Genomic DNA, 17,857 nt, shown 5'->3' on the forward strand with positions numbered 1-17,857 from the left:
ATTAGTCAAACTGACCAAAATCAAATAGAAAAAGAAGATATTGAAAGCAGCCGGGGAAAAGCAACAAATAACATATAAGGGAACCCCAATAAGGTTATTAGCTGATTTTTCAGTGGAAACTCTGTAAGCCAGACAAGAGTGGCATGATATACTTAAAGTGATAAGGGGAAAACCTCCAACCAAAAATACTGTACCCAATAAGGCTCTCATTCAGATTTGATGGTGAAATCAAAAGTTTTACAGATAAGCAAAACCAAGAGACTTCAGCACTCCCAAACCAGCTTTACAACAAACACAAAAGGAACTTCTCTAGGCAAACAAGAAAAAGCCGTAACTAGAAACAAGAAAATTACAAATGAGAAGGCTCACCGAAAAAGGCAAACGTATAATAAATATAGTAAATTATCCACACACAAGTATGATATCAAAAGCTGCAGTCGTGAAAAGAGGAGGGTACAGTTGCAGAATACTGGAGATTTGCATTTTCAGCTAAGAGACTAGCAACTTAAGGGGTTCCCTTCATGGTGCAGCAGAAATGAATCCAACTATAATCTGTGAGGATGTGTGTTTGATCCCTGGCCTTGCACAGGGATTTGGGGATCCAGCATTGCCATGAGCTTTGGTGGAGGTCACAGACACAGCTCGGTCCTATGTTGCTGTGGCTGTGGCATAGGCTGGCAGCTGTAGCTCCAATTCGACCCCTGGCCTGGGAACCTGCAGGTGCTGCAGGTGCAGCCCTAAACAAAAATAAATAAATTTTAAAAATGAAAAAAATAGGGAATTTAATACTTTTCCACAAATTCTTTTGTAAGGGGAAGAGGGAAATGTACACTTTTTACAGCTGCAATATTTTGTATATTATGTTTATTTCATGTGGTGAATATGCAAGGCAGTACACTACACACTGGACAGGATCAGAAGTCCTCCATTCCTGGGGATCGGAGCATGGCGGATGCTTGATTGTGTTGGTCTCAGAATGGTGTTCTGTGCAGACGAAGTGAGGGAGAAGACAAAGCACCATATGTCCACTGTTATGTTCTTTAGAGGAGATTCAGATCCCTTTTATCTGTTAGATAATCAAGGGCACTGTGATACAGTTTTGAGTAAAACATTTTTTTAAAGCTTAAAAAAAAAAAAAATTAAAGGGAGTTCCCGTCGTGGCGCAGTGGTTAACGAATCCGACTAGGAACCATGAGGTTGCGGGTTCGGTCCCTGCCCTTGCTCAGTGGGTTAAGGACCCAGCATTGCCTTGAGCTGTGGTGTGGGTTGCAGACGCAGCTTGGATCCCACGTTGCTGTGGCTCTGGTGCAGGCCGGCAGCTACAGCTCTGATTAGATCCCTAGCCTGGGAACCTCCTTATGCTGTGAGAGCAGCCCTAGAAACGGCAAAAAAGACACACACAAAAAATAAAGACAGTTAAAATATAGAAGGACATTATATAATGATCAAAAGATCAATCCAAGAAAAAGATGTAACAATTGTTAATATATGTGCACCCAGCATAGGAGCACCTTAGTACACAAGGCAGTGGCCAACAGCCATGAAAAAAGAAATCAACAATAACACAGTAATAGTAGGGGACTTTAACACCCCACTTACAGTAATGAAAAGATCATCTAGACAGAAAATCAACAAGGTAACACAGGCTTTAAATGATGCATTAGTCCAGGTAGACTTAATTGATATTTATAGAACATTCCATCCAAAAGCAACAGAATACACATTCTTCTCAAGCTCATACTGAACACATTCTTCTCCAGGATAGATCACATTCTAGGCCACAAATCAAGCCTTGGTAAATTTAAGAAAACTAAAGTAATATCAAGCATCTTTTCCAACCACAATTCGCTAAGACTAGAAATCAACTACAAGAAAAAAACTGCAAAAAATACAAACATTTGGAGAATAAACAATATGCTGCTAAACAACCATTGGCTCACTGAAGAAATCAAAGAGGAAATCAGAAAATACCTAGAGACAAATGAAAATGGAAATACAACATTCCAAAACCTACAGGATACAGCAAAAGCAGTTCTAAGAGGGAAGTTTATAGCATATAAGCCTACCTCGGTAAGCAAGAAAAATCGCAAATAAACCGCTTATTAACCTTACACTTAAAGCAACGAGAGAAAGAACAAACAAAACCCAAAGTTAGCAGAAGGAAGGAAATCACAAAGATCAGAGCAGAAATAAATGAAATAGAAGCAAAGAAAACAGTGGGAAAGATCAGTGAAACTAAAAGCTGGTACTTTGAAAATATCAACAAAACTGATAAACTCTTAGCCAGACTCATCAAGAAAAAAGGGCGAGGGCTCAGTTCAATAAAATCAGAAATGAAAAGAAGTTACAGTGGACATCGCAGAAAGACAAAGGATCGTAAGAGACCGCTACGGGCAATTATGTATCAATAAAATGGACAACCTAGAAGAAACGGACAAATTCTCAGGAAGCTAGTCTTCCAGACTGAACTGTGAGCTGTGGTGTAGGTCGCAGACGTGGCTCGGATCCCGCATGGCTGTGGCTCTGGTGTAGGCTGACAACTGCAGCTCCGACTGGACCCCTAGCCTGGGAATCTCCATATGCCGCAGGCGCGGCCCTAAAAAGACAACAACAACAAAACCTTCCAGCAAACCAAGTCTATGGCCAGACGGCTTCACAGGCAAATTCTGTCAAACATTTAGGGAAGAGTTAATGCCTATCCTTCTGAAACTAGTCCAGGTAACCTTATCTCAGGATAAGAGTCACTTCGGCCGCCCCCCCGGAAGGTACCTCGTGCTTCCTTCACAGTCAGTCTTTCCTCTCACCTTTATTCTCATCTCTGTTACCATAGGTTAGATCTTCTCATCCCTGAACCTAACGTATCAATGGCATCAGACCGTATGGACTGTTTCGTATTTGGTTTCTTCCATTCAGAATGACGTGGTCGACGTGCGGTTTCGCCAAAGGGAAAGTGTTGGGGCTAAATGAGGAGGTTGGGACGGACACCGATACCCAGCCGCATGCATACCAGGTCCTTGAGGAACAGGGACCTCCTGTACAGCACGAGGATCCATCCAGTGCTGTGTGGTGGCCTAAATGGGAAAAGAATCTGAAAAGGAATGGACAGACGCTGCGCTGATTCCTTTTACTGTGCGCCTGAAACTGACACAACGTTGTGAGTCAACTATTCTCCAATGAAGCAATTGTAATGGTGCTTTTAATAAGCACCTATCAGCGGCCCAGCCTTTCTACTGCCAGGCGGCACCCAAATACATAAATATCCCCCAGTTTGTACATCTCTCTTGCCAATGAACATTTGGGTTGGTTCTAGTTTGGGGCTGTTATGACTAAGCCGCTATGAACATTCCAATAAGCGTCTTTTCACAGACACGTGTTTTCACTTATTTTCATTACTCTTCTTACCTCTTTCGAGTTCCTTCATTTTTACTTGTTTTCAGTGAGAGAGTCATAATATGCCATGGAAATTCTAAGTATTTCTTCACAAATGTCAACCTATTCCTCTTTTGTTAAATGTGCCTTCACACCTCCCTGCAGGGGGACCTGCCCATCTGTGGGCCTTCGTTCTTATCATTCCCACTCTTCGCTGAGGATTCAGCTTTCTTGGATCTGCTGCTGCTGAGTTAGTTGCTGCTTTGCCACTCTGCTTTCCCGCTTCCAGAATTCTAAATTGTCTCCTTGTTACGTGTCTTATTCGAGGGGGTTTTAGGAGAGAAAAGATATGTATATTTCAATTCATCTTGTTTATGACCCTTCTCTCTCTTTTCTTCTTTCTTTTCAGCGTTGCCGTCTGCCTCCTGCCTCTCTTTCCATCTCCTTCCCTCCGTCTTGCTTCCCCTTAGAATTAGAATGATGAATAATCCTCAGAGAGCATCGGGCTCAGCCCCTCATTTTGTGGACAGCAAACCTGAGGCCCAAAGAGGATAGCAGTCAATCCACAGCCCAAACGGCGACTGCTCTCACCTTTGCGTCTCGTAGCCCTCCTGCCCTTCCCTTAGTGCGAGCCAGGCCAGTGTGAGAAAGCAGAGCACCCCCTACTCAAGTGGAAGCCTAGAAGGCAGGTCAGCGGACAGACTGCGGACTGGGCGGCCGTGGGTCCTCTCTGGAGACCAAGAAGCAGGTCTGGGTTGGACTGCCTGTTTCTCCCCTAGCACGGTGCCAGGTGGAGGGAGGGTGCCCAGCTGTCCTGACGGGAGAAGCGACTGAGGCAGACAGATGCATGGATGGCACCCTAGGGCCTTTACATGGTTGTCTTCATTGCAGTTTTCTTCTAAGTTCACTGCTTCCTTGGAGCCGAAGTGCCGATGGGGAAGGTAGCAGCGGGACTCCTGGGCCGAGAACAGGAAGCAGAGTACCCGGTGGTGTGACCCTTCTGAGTCCAGGGCCAGACACACCCACGCACACTCTTGCTAGAATTGCTGTAGCCCTGCAGCTCCGTCCGCAGAGCACGTAGGAGATGGGAGGAATTAGCAGAGGCAGCCGAGGACAGAAGATGAAAAAAGCACATACATACGTGCTTCGATTTTCTTTTCAGTGCACAGAAGACAAAGTGCAAGTTCTGTGCCTTGGCTTCTTGTCTGGGCTGTTATCCCAGCAGGCTGGATTCCCAGAGCCTTTGGTCATGCAATTTGGGCTGGCAGCAGCTGGGTACAGCCACCTCCACCCCCTCCCACAGTGTTTCACCAGCTTAGCAGCTGGGAATCCTGTAGAGACCAGAGCCTGGTGTGTGAAGGGCCAAAAGAACACTGTTCTCCCGCTTCTCTGCCCTAGATACTCTTTAAGCTTCTTCGAATCTTTGTCTCCTGCAGTTTGTATTTACTTGAACAAGAACGGCAGCACAGGCCCCCACTTAGATAAGAAGAAGGTCCAGCGGCTCCCTGACCATTTCGGGCCTGCCCGAGCCTCCGTGGTGCTGCAGCAGGCTGTCCAGGCCTGCATCGACTGTGCTCATCATCAGAAAACCGTCTTCAGCCTCCTCAAGCAGGGCCACGGAGGCGCAGTCGTCTCAGGTGAGCGCCCTCGGGCTGGGCGGCCCCCAGCCAGAGGGCAGGTCCTTGCCACCGGTGGATTTCTCGCCAGGCGCCCTGGGTCCCACCTCACACCTGGAGGCTCCGGAGAAATAGGAGAGCGCTTCATTCCTCCGAGAGTCCTCCTTTCCCACTCCCAGAGCCCCTCCGGGCCTTAGCCCTGTCGCTGCCACGGGGAGGATGCGCCCGCAGACGACGCAGGGGAGCCTCTCACCAGACGCTTCTCCTGCCTCCCTGCCTCGCCTCTCCCACGCAGGAACTGAATGGGTGTTGCTGTAAAGAGGCACCAGAAGATACAAATCCGTTTCCCCAAGTCCAATACCCTCTTCTTTACCTGCCAAACCTATGAAGACTTGACCGGGAGCCTTTCAATCTTAACTTGCATGCTACTCCAGAAACTCCTGTCCCTTCCCTCTACCTCGTTGCGGTACCCAGCCTCCGGAAACCCAGCTGGTGTGAAAGACCCCGTAAATACCACAGCCAGATTCTTTCAGCAGACATGTATGAGCCCTCAGTGGGTGTCAGAGGTCATTGCCAAATCCTGGCCAGGGGAGGGGGGAGAAAAGAGGGTGACGTGCTCAGGCTCTGCCCCGCAGTAAAGCAGGAGCAGCTCACAGCTCACAGCTCGCTGCGGGGGCGTTGTGATGCACAAGACACGTGTGCAGGGTGGCATGGGGGCCTGGAGGGAGGATCTGGCTGCAGGAGGACGGGGCAGGCAGGGGGAGAATCATTCCAGAAGAATGAGGGCTGCGTGGAGGTCGAGCCTCCCTTTCCTTCTGAAGCCGGGGCCTCCGCCTGGCCTCTCCTGTGCTCCGCGCAGCAGCCCGCAAGAACTCAGCCTCGTTACTGCCTTTCCTGCGGGGCCCTTGGCCGTACTTTCTCTGGGCTTCTTCCTCTGCCCAAAGGCAGTTCCTGAGAACAGCCTCCTTCCCCGGTTCTCTGCTGCCTCCAGAGACAGACACAGAGGCTCCTGCTCTTTAGGGATATGGTACCAATGTATTTTTTAATAGAAGCAGATAGAAAGTTAGGAGGGGGAAACAAAAAGCATGAAACAACTCCAGATATTGCCAAAATTCTAGTTGCCATTTCCAGATCGGACTGGGCCCCAAGCCCTTGCCAGCAACAGCTGTGTTCTCCTCCTTTGCCCAGCGTCTCTGTTCTTGGGCAGTGCTTATGGAAATAGAGCCCTGAATGAACACATTTCCTGGAGGAGGCCCAGCCAACTGATGAGGCAGATAGAATTATGTTCACAAGTGTCTTCACAGGTTGAGTGAAATCATTCCAGAGCCCCAGGTGCCACAGACCTGGCCTGGCCACTCCCTTTAGTGCGAGGCCTTCGGAGTTGGAGGCAAAAACCAAGCCCTCCGGGAAGGGCGAGGAGGGGAGGGCGGGAGGGCACTGGGCGCGGACGGCTTCTGTGTAGCCAGGTGAGCCTGAGGCAGGCAGGGGCCTGGACTCCTGCCCTGCGCCACGTGGCCCTGCGTTGACATGCGCGGCCCTGTGTGTGCCTCACTCCACAGCCGTGTTCGACCGCGAGCAGCACACCCTCAGCCTCCCAGCTGCCAACAGCATCACCTACGTCCTCCGCTTCCTGGAGAAACTCTGCCACAACCTTCGCAGTGACAATCTGTTTGGCAACCAGCCCTTTGCACAGACTCACGGCCACGCCAGGTACCTACCAGGTAGGAGCTGGGACGGGGCCGGGGTGAAGAAAGGGGGCAGGGCTAGGAGGAGCGGCGGCAAGGCCCAGGGCCAGCCCTCTGCCCTGCTCGCCTGGCACCTGCTCCCCGGGAATCTGGTTTTCTGCCCCTGACTTTTGCCACGGCTGGGACCTTTTGGTCTCTGCTCATCTCTCCTCTCCCTTTGGGATTTTGTCTCCAGTCTCCGGGATTAATCCTCTTTCCTCTGGATTTTTATGCTTAGAAAAGAGTGGGTGCCCTGTTCCCCTGAGCTCCAAACTGCACATGCAGCCACCGGGAAGTCACAGGGCATTTCCCAGTGTGCGCCTGGCAGCAAAGGCCTGACATAGATCTCCCCACCAGCAGGAAGGCTTAGTCTCCGGCTCCAGATTGAGAAATGTGCTCCCTGGTGATTGGCCGTCCACTCTTTCCTTTGGCCCGGGGCCCTAACTCCTCCAGCGCTGCCAGTCTAGCAAGTCAGTTCAAGTTCTTGCTGTTTCTAACTAGGCTGGAAAATAACTCGTAGTTAACATACCAGACCCACAATGGGAAAGCGGATGCCACGTGGCCGGGTCAGTGACTAAGCACTTCCGAGAGAGGGGTCTGAGGACTGGGACTCGGCGTCTCTAACCTGGAACACGGGATCCTGAGCTTCAGAGAGGGAAGGAAGGCTCGGCCTTCAGCCTAGTGAGGTAGGTCATTGTGGAGAAAGGGGAGAGAGGCCCTTCCACCGCGTCCCGAGCAGCCTGTCCTGGCCCGAGGATTGAAGAGGTAGTGCTGTCAGTGCGGGGGCTGTGCTGTCCGCTGATGGGGGAGCATAAATTCAAAGGGGCCTCCCTTCTGGCTGCACAGCTTTTGTTCCCACACTGCCTCCCCTCTTTTCATCCTGGTCTGGACAGAAGCACTTCTGATAACAGTGCCGCCCAGCCGCGCCCTGCGCCCATCCCCTCTGTCTGTACTTTTGCACCCAAACAAGAATGCTTGTGTGACTTGCATGCAGGGCAAAAAAAAAAAAGAAGCCTGAGTTTCAAACACTCTTGCGGGGACCAGACCTCCAGACCTTCTGGTCCCTTCAGACATATTCCTTTTCTTCAGGAGGACTTTTCATCGAAGCTACTCTAGATTGCTTTCTTTCAGCCTCAGAGTCTCCAAGGATAGAAAGAGGCATTCTGACTTGTCCCAGAGTTGCACTGGGACTCTGGGCTGGGCATGGCAGAGCTGGTGCAAAGTCAGGTGGTTAAATATCGCCCGCTCTTGGCATTTACGAACTCTGGGCTGTACTTCAGTGGTTAAAGTTTAGCCCTGCCTGAGGCGCTGGAAGAATGGACACACAAGAGAAGGTGGCATGTCCATGAGTGACGCCACCAGTCCAAGGACAGGTTTCTCAAAGAAACGGAAACTCAGATTCTTAAACGGAGGAGCGTCGTTAATAAAGAAGAGCAACGCACTGATAGTGGCTTTGCAGAGACTCGGGAATTTACACCATGGGCCTGCAGTCAGGATGGCAGAGTAGAATTGGGCATGCCCTTTCTTGGGAATTCTGTTCCAGTTTGCACCTCTCTGATTCAACCACCAGTAAGAGCTTCAGCCACGCTTCCTTCTGGCCTCACCAACTAAAGAGAGAGACCACGGAGTTCCCCTTGTGGCTCAGCGGTTAGCAAACCCGACTAGGAACCATGAGGTTGCGGGTTCGATCCCTGGCCTTGCTCAGTGGGTTAAGGATCTGGTGTTGCCATGAGCTGTGGTGTAGGTGGCAGACACAGCTCGGATCCTGCATGGCTGTGGCTGTGGTGTAGGCTGGCAGCTACAGCTCTGATTGAACCCCTAGCCTGAGAACCTCCTTATGCCACAGGTGCAGCCCTAAAAAGCCAAAAAGACAAAAAAATTAAAATTAAAAAAAAAGAAGAGACAAAGAGCAGATTTATAACCTTCTGCACTGGCTGCCCCCCTTCCCTTCCCGCTTTTCCAGACAGAGTTAGCTGGCTCTTTGTGCCCGCCTATGCTCTCTAACCTGTTTCTCTTAGTGGGTACTCAGCAGCTCGCCTGCTCTCACCATAGCTTCTGTTTGCTTCCCTGAAATGAGTGTTTTAACTCTGGCCAGACAAACCGGAGCTTTGCCTAGATTCCTAGTGTTCCTGGGCTCCCTCACCTACTTCTGCCTCCCTGCCTCCTTGACTGACCCTTTGCTCCTCCTCCGATCATTTGTCACTTCCTACAGTTTTCTGACGAGTTACTCAAACCTCTGCCAAAGAGTTTGATCGACATAAGGGCTTCCTTCTGCTTTGCCCTTTGGATCTGGGTTTTATTGCTCCCACCCTCTGCCTGGCTACACTTCTGCTAGTTCGACATCCGAAGTTACCACCTCTCTTATCCGGGGACTTCCTGGAACCCTCGCCCTTCCCTACAGCCTCGTCTCCACACTGGCCTGCCCATTAGGGACCACACACCCCCAGTGTAGCCCTCAGTCACCAAGCGCACACATCCCGTTCAGCTTCCTTACCTAAGTGGAGGCTCAGTTTTTTCCTCCGGTGTTTTATTTTGAAAAGCTGAACAGGTGGTACAGTGAGCAACCACTCTTTGCCTAGAGTTACCACTTAACTTTCACAGGTTTTTTTTGGCCACACCTGTGGCATGCAGAAGTTCCCGGGACCAGGGATCCAACCCACACCACAGCCGTAACCTAAGCCACAGCCGTGACAACGCCAGACCCTTAACCTCTGAGCCGCCAGTCCACTTCAGCTTTTGCAGTATTTACTTTATCTGTTTCTCAACATATATATAAGTATATTTGTGTCTACATATTTTTTTATTTCCTGGACTATTTGCGAGTTAACTGCAAATGAGAGACTGGATCTTTAAATACTTTTGTATGTATCTCTTAAGAGCAAGAAACACAGTGCTACTATCATGCTTAAGAAATGTATCATCGATAGTGTCTTCTGGTACATGTAGAGAGTCCGTATTCCGAGTTCCTCAATCGTCTCAGTGATACCCTTTGCAGCATTTCCCTCTGGATCCAAGATCCAGTGGAGGGCATCTGATGCATTTAGTTGTACTGTCTCTTTCGTTTTCTCTTATCCAGAACCCTTTTCCAAGCTTTTTTTTTCTTACCTTCCATTACACGACATTGGTATTTTGAAGAATTCAGGCCAGTTGTTTTGGTTGACGTCATCAAACGTTTCTAAAACCCTTACTCTGTGCACCTATACTGGCCTCTGGGGAGAGGAAGCAGACTCGATCCCTGCTCTGAGAGAGGGAGATATAGAGGTAAATGTGAGTGTGGCAGGAGCCGTGGAACAGAGGTGCTCCGGCCCAGCCGGGCGTGCTGAGCAGGGAGTAAGCCGAAGGAGGTCAGGGAAGGATTCCAGAGGGAAGCAGTGCCTGATCGGAATTCCTTCTTCGGAAGGACGCGCATGCCTAGATCCAGTGAGAGGAAGCTCCTGCTGGTCCCCTAAAACCCGACGGTATTAAACAGGAGATTGTACGAACTTAGTTGGTTCCAGTGCCTGTTCGTCTTAGCCGTAATGGAAGTCCACCTACCCCTAACCTTTGGGTCTGCTGTTTGGGTGTTGCCCAGGTTCCTTTCTGCCAGAGAAAGTGTTCGTTTTGTGCCATGACCATGAGTTCCTTGTGCCTGTGTTCCTAGTTGCCATCTGCGTCTTCCCAGCGAGTTACAAAGTGGTTCTCCTGCCAGAGCTCCAAAATTCCCAGGGTAAAAGCCAAATAAAAAGGGTAAAATTTCTTAGAATGCCTCTTCATTGCCACCCAAGGTTTTCTCCAACAACCGTCAGAGTTTAAGATGACTCCGATGTTTACAATTCTTAGAAACTATAGTGATTCCATTTTTCAGTCAGACAGTCATTCAGCCCAGCATTTATTGACTGCACGATGCCGAGCTGGGACTTAGGCACATGGAGGATTCCACTGTAAACTAGGAGTCAAGGCCCACAGCAGTCGCAGCCCGGTAAAGATTATGAACTCATAAGCCAACAGATTAATTCGTGGTGGTGAGTGCTTTCATGGAACAAGGGCAGAGTTCAGAGTTTAAACCAGGTGTGTCAGAGAAGACCTTCCGGAAGAACTGATATGCGAGCTTGGACCCGAAGGAGTAGGATGATGGGGTGAGGATGCCACAGACCCAGAGAAACGGAGGAGGAAAGCGATGAGGAATGTCCTTGTCGGCCAGGCGGCAAGAGCAGTCGTGACGTGCATCGGAGGACCTGGACGTTCTGAACAACCGGTAGACAGGGTGGAAGAGAAGAAGGCGAGCCGAAGTGGTAGCAGAGGCTCAGGCCAAAAAGGTCTAAAGGGCCATGTTACAGACCCACATCCTTGAGCCGCGAGGAACCGCTGAGGTATTTAAATCCGTGAGTGTGCTGTGGAAGTAACACGATCAGATTTGTTTTTTGAAAGCTCACTCAGAATTGATTGGAGTGGAGCAAGAGGTGGGCAGAGATTTTCAACTCTGCCAGGCCTCCGAGACTGGGCGAGTGTCCTTTCCGTTGACACCCACGTCTAAATAAAAGGAACTCCCATTCCACGTCTTCCATGTAGCGGTCCACACGTAGAGCTTTGGATGTCTGCTTAGCAGCCAGTTCTTAACGCCTTCTCTCCCTTCAGCTCCCAGAGCTGATGTCTCCCTACAGCGCTTTGCCCCACCCGTTGGGTCCAGCGCCCCATCCTTCACTTCCCTAAGGAAAAGCTAACAGGAGGCTGTTAAGTGTAGTAAACTTACGCCGAAGTTTTGGGGGAGAGAAGGTTAATTACCACAAACAACAGGAAGTAGTTTAACGTTTTTGTTACGGTTTAGCATTTATCAGATGTTGTGTTGGCCTCTTTCTTGGATCCGCTCTAGGTTTGGAGGAATTTCCTTTTCCCTCTGATTTCCCTGTGCCCTCCACCCTATCTCTCCTCCCTTCCAAGCTATGGGCAGGCAACTCCAAATTAATTTATGAAGCAAAGGTAATTTTGTTTCCTTTTTCCTCAGCTTTCCTCTTCTGCACAATGCCCAGACCTTGACTTTCATCCAGAAGTACAGTTATGTGATTATCTGAATGAAAGTCTGAACGAAAGGACCATCTAACTCAGATCTATACTTTTAGCAACTCAAAGAGCAAAGGGAAGCGGTGGTGGAGAGGTTTGGTCCATCTGTTCTGTGTCCCCTTTTTTCCTTCTTTCTGCCTTCCTATGGATTTCCCTAGTTTTTAATGATTTTATTTTATTTCTTTTTTTGGCTTCTTAACTATTTCTTTGTTTTGTTATTTTAGTGACTGCTTTAGTTTATATTATACATGCTTATCCATACCATCATTTACTTTAAAGCAATAATCATGTCCCTTTACATATAGTATAAGGACTCTAAAGCAGTGTACTTCCCACCTCCTGGCCTTTATGCTGTTGTTGTACCTGTACATATAATATAGATCCCACTTCACATTTTAAACAGGTAACTATTTTAAAGATTTTTTTAAATAAGGGAAAACTGTTTTGTATATATTACCCTTTTATAGTTACCACTTCTGCTACCCTTCCTTCTTTAGTGCAGATCCAGATTTCATACTACCAACTTCCCTCTGCCTAAAGTACTTTTTATTTTAACATTTCTCATAGGGTTATGGTCCACTGTAATTAAGTTCTTTCAGCTTTTGTATCTCTGAAAACATCTTTTCTTGTGTTTGTCTTTGAAAGGTCCTTGCGCTGAGTTAGAATTCTAGATTGACGTTTCTGTTGTTCAGCATGTGCTGAAGACGTGGCTCCATTGTCTTCTGCTGAGCATCGTCTCTGATGAGAAGTCTGCCGCCATTCTTATCTTTGATCTTTGCATCTTTTTCCTCTGGATGCTTTTTAGGTTTTTTGCTTATCATTGATTTTAGAATTTGATTATGCTGTGCTTTGGAGGGGTTTCCTTCATGCCTCTTGTGCTTGTGGTCCACTGAGCTTCTTGGATATATGGGTTTATCATTTATATCAAATTTGGAAAAATGTCTGCCATTTGTTCTGTCACTTCTCCTTTGGGGACTCCAATTAGACATATATTAATCCTCTCGAAAATTTTCCACAGTTTAACTGATGCTTTTAAAATATTTTTTAGACTTTTTTTTTTTTTGGCATTTCAGGGCTGCGCCCACAGTATATGGAAGTTCCCAGGCTAGGGGTCAGATTGGAGCTACAGGTGCTAACCTACGTCACAGTCACAGCAACATAGGATCCAAGCTGCATCTGCAACCTACGTCACAGCTCACAGCTATGCCAGATCCCCAGCCCACTAAGTGAGGGCAGGGATTGAACCCACATTCTCATGGATACCAGTTGGATTCATTTCCACTGAGCCATGTCAGGAGTGCCCATTGGCCTTTTTTTCTGTGTTTTACCTTGGATAAATTCTACAGCTATGGTTAAGTTAGTTGATCTTTTCTTCGGCAGTGTCTAATCTACTGTTAATCCATCCCATGTATTTTTCATCGCAGACACTGTATTTTCCTTTCTGGAAGTTCAGTATAGGTCTTTTTATATCCTCAATGTCTTGGCTTAACCTGCTCAGTCTTTGCTTTACTTTTGTGAACGTATGAAGTATAGTTATAATCACTTCTCCCAGACTCTGACCTGTGTGCTTTAGCTTCAGCGTTCTACCTGGACTCTTGGCTCCATCTCCTCAGCTCAGAAAGGTCACTGAGTTCTGTCTGATCTTCCCCCCCCTGCCCTGTGGCCTAGAAACTCTCCAGACAGTAACCTGGGAGCAAGTCTAGGTAGGGTTCACCTCTTTTGTTTCCCCTCTTTCAGAAGTGTCTATCCTGTACTAACTAATGCCCAGTGTTTAAAGCCGCAGTCTCATACATTACGTCTTGTCTTTTAGTCGTGTCAAGCAGTAGGGCATATCTAATCTCTGCTGCTCCACCTTAGCTGGCAGGGGAAATCCAAAATGTGTCTTGGATCCATGTATGTCATTCTCATCTCTGCTGCCTTCACTGTCATCCTTCCTCTCCTGCTGAGACCTTTCTGGCCTCTCTGGTCCATTATCTACTTAATAGCCCAAATAGTCTTATGAAAGCATAAGTTAGATCATGGCACTCCTTTTCTTAAAACTCTTTAGTGGTGTTCTAACCTTTTTCTGGTTTTTTTTTTCCCTTTTTCAAAAATGTCTAATGCACGTTTAATAAACTCCTGATGCCTTACTTTGATTTGCAGCGTCCCACGTGGTCTGGCCCCTGCCTGACTCTCCAAGCTCGTCTCTTTGTTCCCTTTGTTTTAGATACACTACTTTTCCCCATTTCCCTGAATATTCCAAGCCGTTTCTACCTCAAGGTCTTTCTGTGCGTGACCACACAGTAGCCCCCGCACCGCACTGTGGTATGTACATCAGATCCTTTCCCACGATGTTACCCAAACCAAGTCAATCCTGTAGTCTGTGCCATGGAATCCTCTGCGTATGGGGAATATCCTGGGTCCTGGACCACATGCTTCTCATGTGTGGTTTCCTTAGAGATCCATGTTTAGACTATGTTTCAGCTCCATGTAGGGCATTCAGTGAACCCTAAAACCAAGCACGCTATCTGGCATCTCTACCCTGGGCTCTCCCTCAGGGCAAGCTTAAACATCCCGTTATCAGGGAGGCCTCTCAGGGTCTCTTATTCTAAAAAAGCTCCCCCAGTTATTTTCTGTCTTCATTGCTATTCCTTTCCTTAGTATTATTTATAATAGTTTCTATTTTTCTTTCTTTTTTTTTTTTTTTTTTTGGCTTTTTAGGGCCACATTCATGGCCTATGGAGGTTCCCAGGCTAGGAGTCAAATCAGAGCTACAGCTGCTGGCCTACGCCACAGCCACAGCAATGCAGGATCTGAGCCACATCTGCGACCTATACCACAGTTCATGGTAACGCCAGATCCTTAACCCACTGAGCGAGGTCAGGGATCGAACCTGCATCCTCGTAGATACTAGTCAGCTTCATTTCCACGAATCTGAGCCATGATGGGAACTCTGGAAATCTTTTTTTTTTTTTTTTTTTTTTTTTTGTCTTTTTGCCATTTCTTGGGCCACTCCCGCAGCATATGGAGGTTCCCGGGCTAGGGGTCGAATCGGAGCTGTAGCTGCCGGCCTACGCCAGAGCCACAGCAACGCAGGATCCGAGCCGTGTCAGCGACCTACACCACAGCTCACGGCAACACTGGAACCTTGACCCACTGAGCAAGGGCAGGGATCGAACCCACAACCTCATGCTTCCTAGTCGGATTCGTTAACCACTGCGCCACGACGGGAACTCCTGGAAATCTTTTTTTGACCTAGTGCAGAGAACTTAGATTTGCCACTCTAACTCTGAATGAAGAGTAAAACTAGCTTCCCGCCTTTGTCGTCTCTGCCATTCTGTTTTCACATTTGATGTTCTCAGCATGGCAGAGGACACCTTTTCCCTCTTTCACGGGTAAGGAAGTGAACCCCCAGAGAAGACCAACATCTTGCCTTAGATGGCACACCCGGCGGAAGGCAGAGGTCCGGAAGTGGAGCCCAGACGTCCTGTTTCCTGCGATGGGTCCCTGTTCTCGTCCCAGGAACACGGCGGTGACGGTCTGTCCTGACAAAGAGGACCTGAAACCTCAGCTGCAGAAATGGGCGGGTGTAGTTCAGGAGTCCCGGGCCCTCAGAGACCTCTCTTCAGAACCATTTCTGGGAAGGGCTTCATCAGTGGAACTTTCTCAGATAAGGGTGACCGACTGTCTCATGCTAGAGTTGACTGTAATCCCCTGGTTACCAAGCAGCTGTAGGTGACTAGGAGAAAGTAGTCCTAAAATCAGAAGCCGTCCTGCCACAGGGATCTTACTGGACTTAGTGGTCAGCAGAGGCCCCTTAAGGAATCCCAGGTGTTATCTAAATACCGGCTCTCTAAGAAAAACCACAGAGGGTGGTGTGACGCGGGCCCATACCCAAGACATCTCCCATGAGCAGAGACTGCGGGGCCAGGGCTGAGGACCTGACCGTTTGTGGCTGGAACCCAGTCGGGAGGGAGTCGGCCTCAGGTTCTCTTGTGCAGTGGTTAAGGGCTGGTGCCCGGCGTCGGGCCCTGGCCCAGGTGTGGACATTTCAGGACGAGGTTCCCAGGCTATTCCACAGGCTTCCATAGCATCTCTTTGGGACTCGTCAGCTCCTCGGAAGAAAGGGGCCGCCCGTGTTCTCGTTAGGAGCCCGCGGCGCTAAGGGCAGCACCTTGCCTGTGAAATGGCAGAGCCAGCTCCTAACACAGGCTGTGCTCTCCATGCCCGCGTCCTCCCCACGCCCAACTCTAGCTTCCTTGGAGTGTCTCCGTAGAAGCGGGCAAGTCCAGAAGGAGAGAGGGAACAGGGGGCAGATCCGTTAGAGACAAGCCTCTAGCCAGGCCTCACGATGTCCTGCTGGCTGAGAGGGTCAGTCTCTACAGCGCCCTCATCCAAACAAATGTGTCTCTTTTTCAGCAGCCCCTTCCCCACCCTATCGCCTTGTGTGTTAGGCAGCCTCCTCCCAAGATAGCTTTCTTTTTTTTTTTTAAGGTTCTCTTTACCGAGAAAAAGCATAAAACATCCAGACCAGAAGAAAACTCAAAGACATCTAGTCTAAGAAAACGTCTCTGAGCAAAGCCAGGTGCAGAGAGTGGCACTGGGCCTGACCACGGCCCCTTCATGAGAGCCAGAGCCACAACTGGTACCCAGGCCTCTGGAGACCCCGCCCAAAGCTTTCTGTTTTGCTGCCTCTTACTCCACACACATGGGTTCCTAGGAGCCAGTGTCCTGGCAGTCTTTCCAGGCTAGTCCCTGCTCTAACTCTGGTTTTCCTGTTTTCCAGGTGAGACCTTTACCCTGGGAAATAGTCTGGCCCGGTCCTTGGCGCCACACTCAGACTCAATGGACTCTGCCTTGAATCCCACCAGCCTTGTCAGCACCTCCCCAAATCTTCGAAGTGGGTACCGACCTTTGCTTCCACCCTGTGGCCTCCCGCTGAGCCCTGCCTCAGCTGTGCGCAGGCTCTGCTCCAGGGGTAAGCTTTTCAGAGCTCTGTCTCCCCTTCCTTCTCTCATTCTTTCCTTCATTCCACCCTAAGCCCCGGGAGGCCAGAAAGGACTTCATTCTGTTGTTCCCTGCCTGGTGGTCGGACTGGAGTCTGGGCTGCCATTGTGCCTGGCAAGGCACCTGGGAAGCAGCGGAAGCCCTAGGGTTGGCTTGAGAAGAAGGGGACGAAGGGCCAAAGACCTAGGGCCAAAGGGACAGGGAAGGGGCCTGTCACTCGTTCATTGGCCATTTCTCTGAAGACCGTCTGTGTTGGTCGTGGGGATGCAAAAGTCCATCCCTTCTTGTCCTCGAGGAGCTCAGAGTCTCGCGGGAGAGCCGAACAGTTAAATAGGTGATTGTAAAACAACATCAGAACTGTGGCTGCAGAGAGATGCTTTGGGTTGCAGGAAAACTGCAAGAAGGAAGACCTAACCCAAGCTCGGTGTCCGAGGGAGGCTTCCTTGAGAAAGTGTCTGAGTTTTTTTCTTCTTTTTTTTTTTAGGGCAGCACCCGCAGCGTATGGAGGTTCCCAGGCTGGGGGTCTAATGAGAGCTGCAGCTGCCGGCCTACACCACAGCCAGAGCAACGTGGGATCTGAGCCGCATCTGCAACCTACCCCACAGCTCATGGCAATGCCGGATCCTTAACCCACTGAGCGAGGCCAGGGATTGACCCTGCAACCTCATGGTTCCTAGTCAGATTCATTTCTGCTGGGCTACAGCGGGAACTGCTGAGTTTTTGGTTTTTTTTTTAAGTATAGTTGATTTACAGTGTTTCTTCAGTTTCTGTTGAACAGCAAAGTGACCTAATCACACACAGTTCCCTGTGCTGTGCAGTAGGGCCCCATTGCCCATTCATCCCAAATACAACAGTTTGCATCCAAAACCCCAAACTGCCTGTCCATCCCCCTCCCTCTCCACTCCCCCCAGGGAACCACAAGTCTGTTCTCCTTGACCATGATGTGTTTCTGTTTTGTAAATAGGATCATCTGTGCCATATTTTATATTCCACAAATAAGCAATATCATATGGTATTTGTCTTTTTCTTTCTGGCTTACTTCACTTAGTATGAGAATCTCTAGTTCCATCCATGTTGCTGCTGCAAATGGCATTCATTAGTTTGTCTTTTTATGGCTAATTAATA

At 48.9% G+C, this 17,857-nt stretch overlaps 1 protein-coding gene across 50 annotated transcripts in view; it reads left to right on the plus strand.

The window, feature by feature from the left end:
• SCMH1 (Scm polycomb group protein homolog 1) overlaps positions 1-17,857 on the plus strand; it is a 189,468-nt gene that overhangs the window by 156,572 nt on the left and 15,039 nt on the right. For 46 of the 50 annotated variants that reach the window (XM_084965530.1, XM_084965509.1, XM_084965517.1 and 43 more), the window contains 3 exons: positions 4,806-5,006; positions 6,545-6,706; positions 16,512-16,703. In XM_084965530.1, coding sequence (XP_084821656.1) covers positions 4,806-5,006; positions 6,545-6,706; positions 16,512-16,703 — 555 coding nt within the window. The remainder of the gene's footprint in view (positions 1-4,805; positions 5,007-6,544; positions 6,707-16,511; positions 16,704-17,857) is intronic. The other 4 variants (XM_084965512.1, XM_084965518.1, XM_084965526.1 and 1 more) reach the window with 2 other exon arrangements.

Source organism: Sus scrofa, chromosome 6 (genome assembly GCF_054392235.1).
Source record: "Sus scrofa isolate SSC_HxYL_T2T_F1_AM1 chromosome 6, Sscrofa_HxYL_maternal_Yorkshire_Landrace_v2.0, whole genome shotgun sequence".
Taxonomy (NCBI): Eukaryota; Metazoa; Chordata; class Mammalia; order Artiodactyla; family Suidae; genus Sus; species Sus scrofa.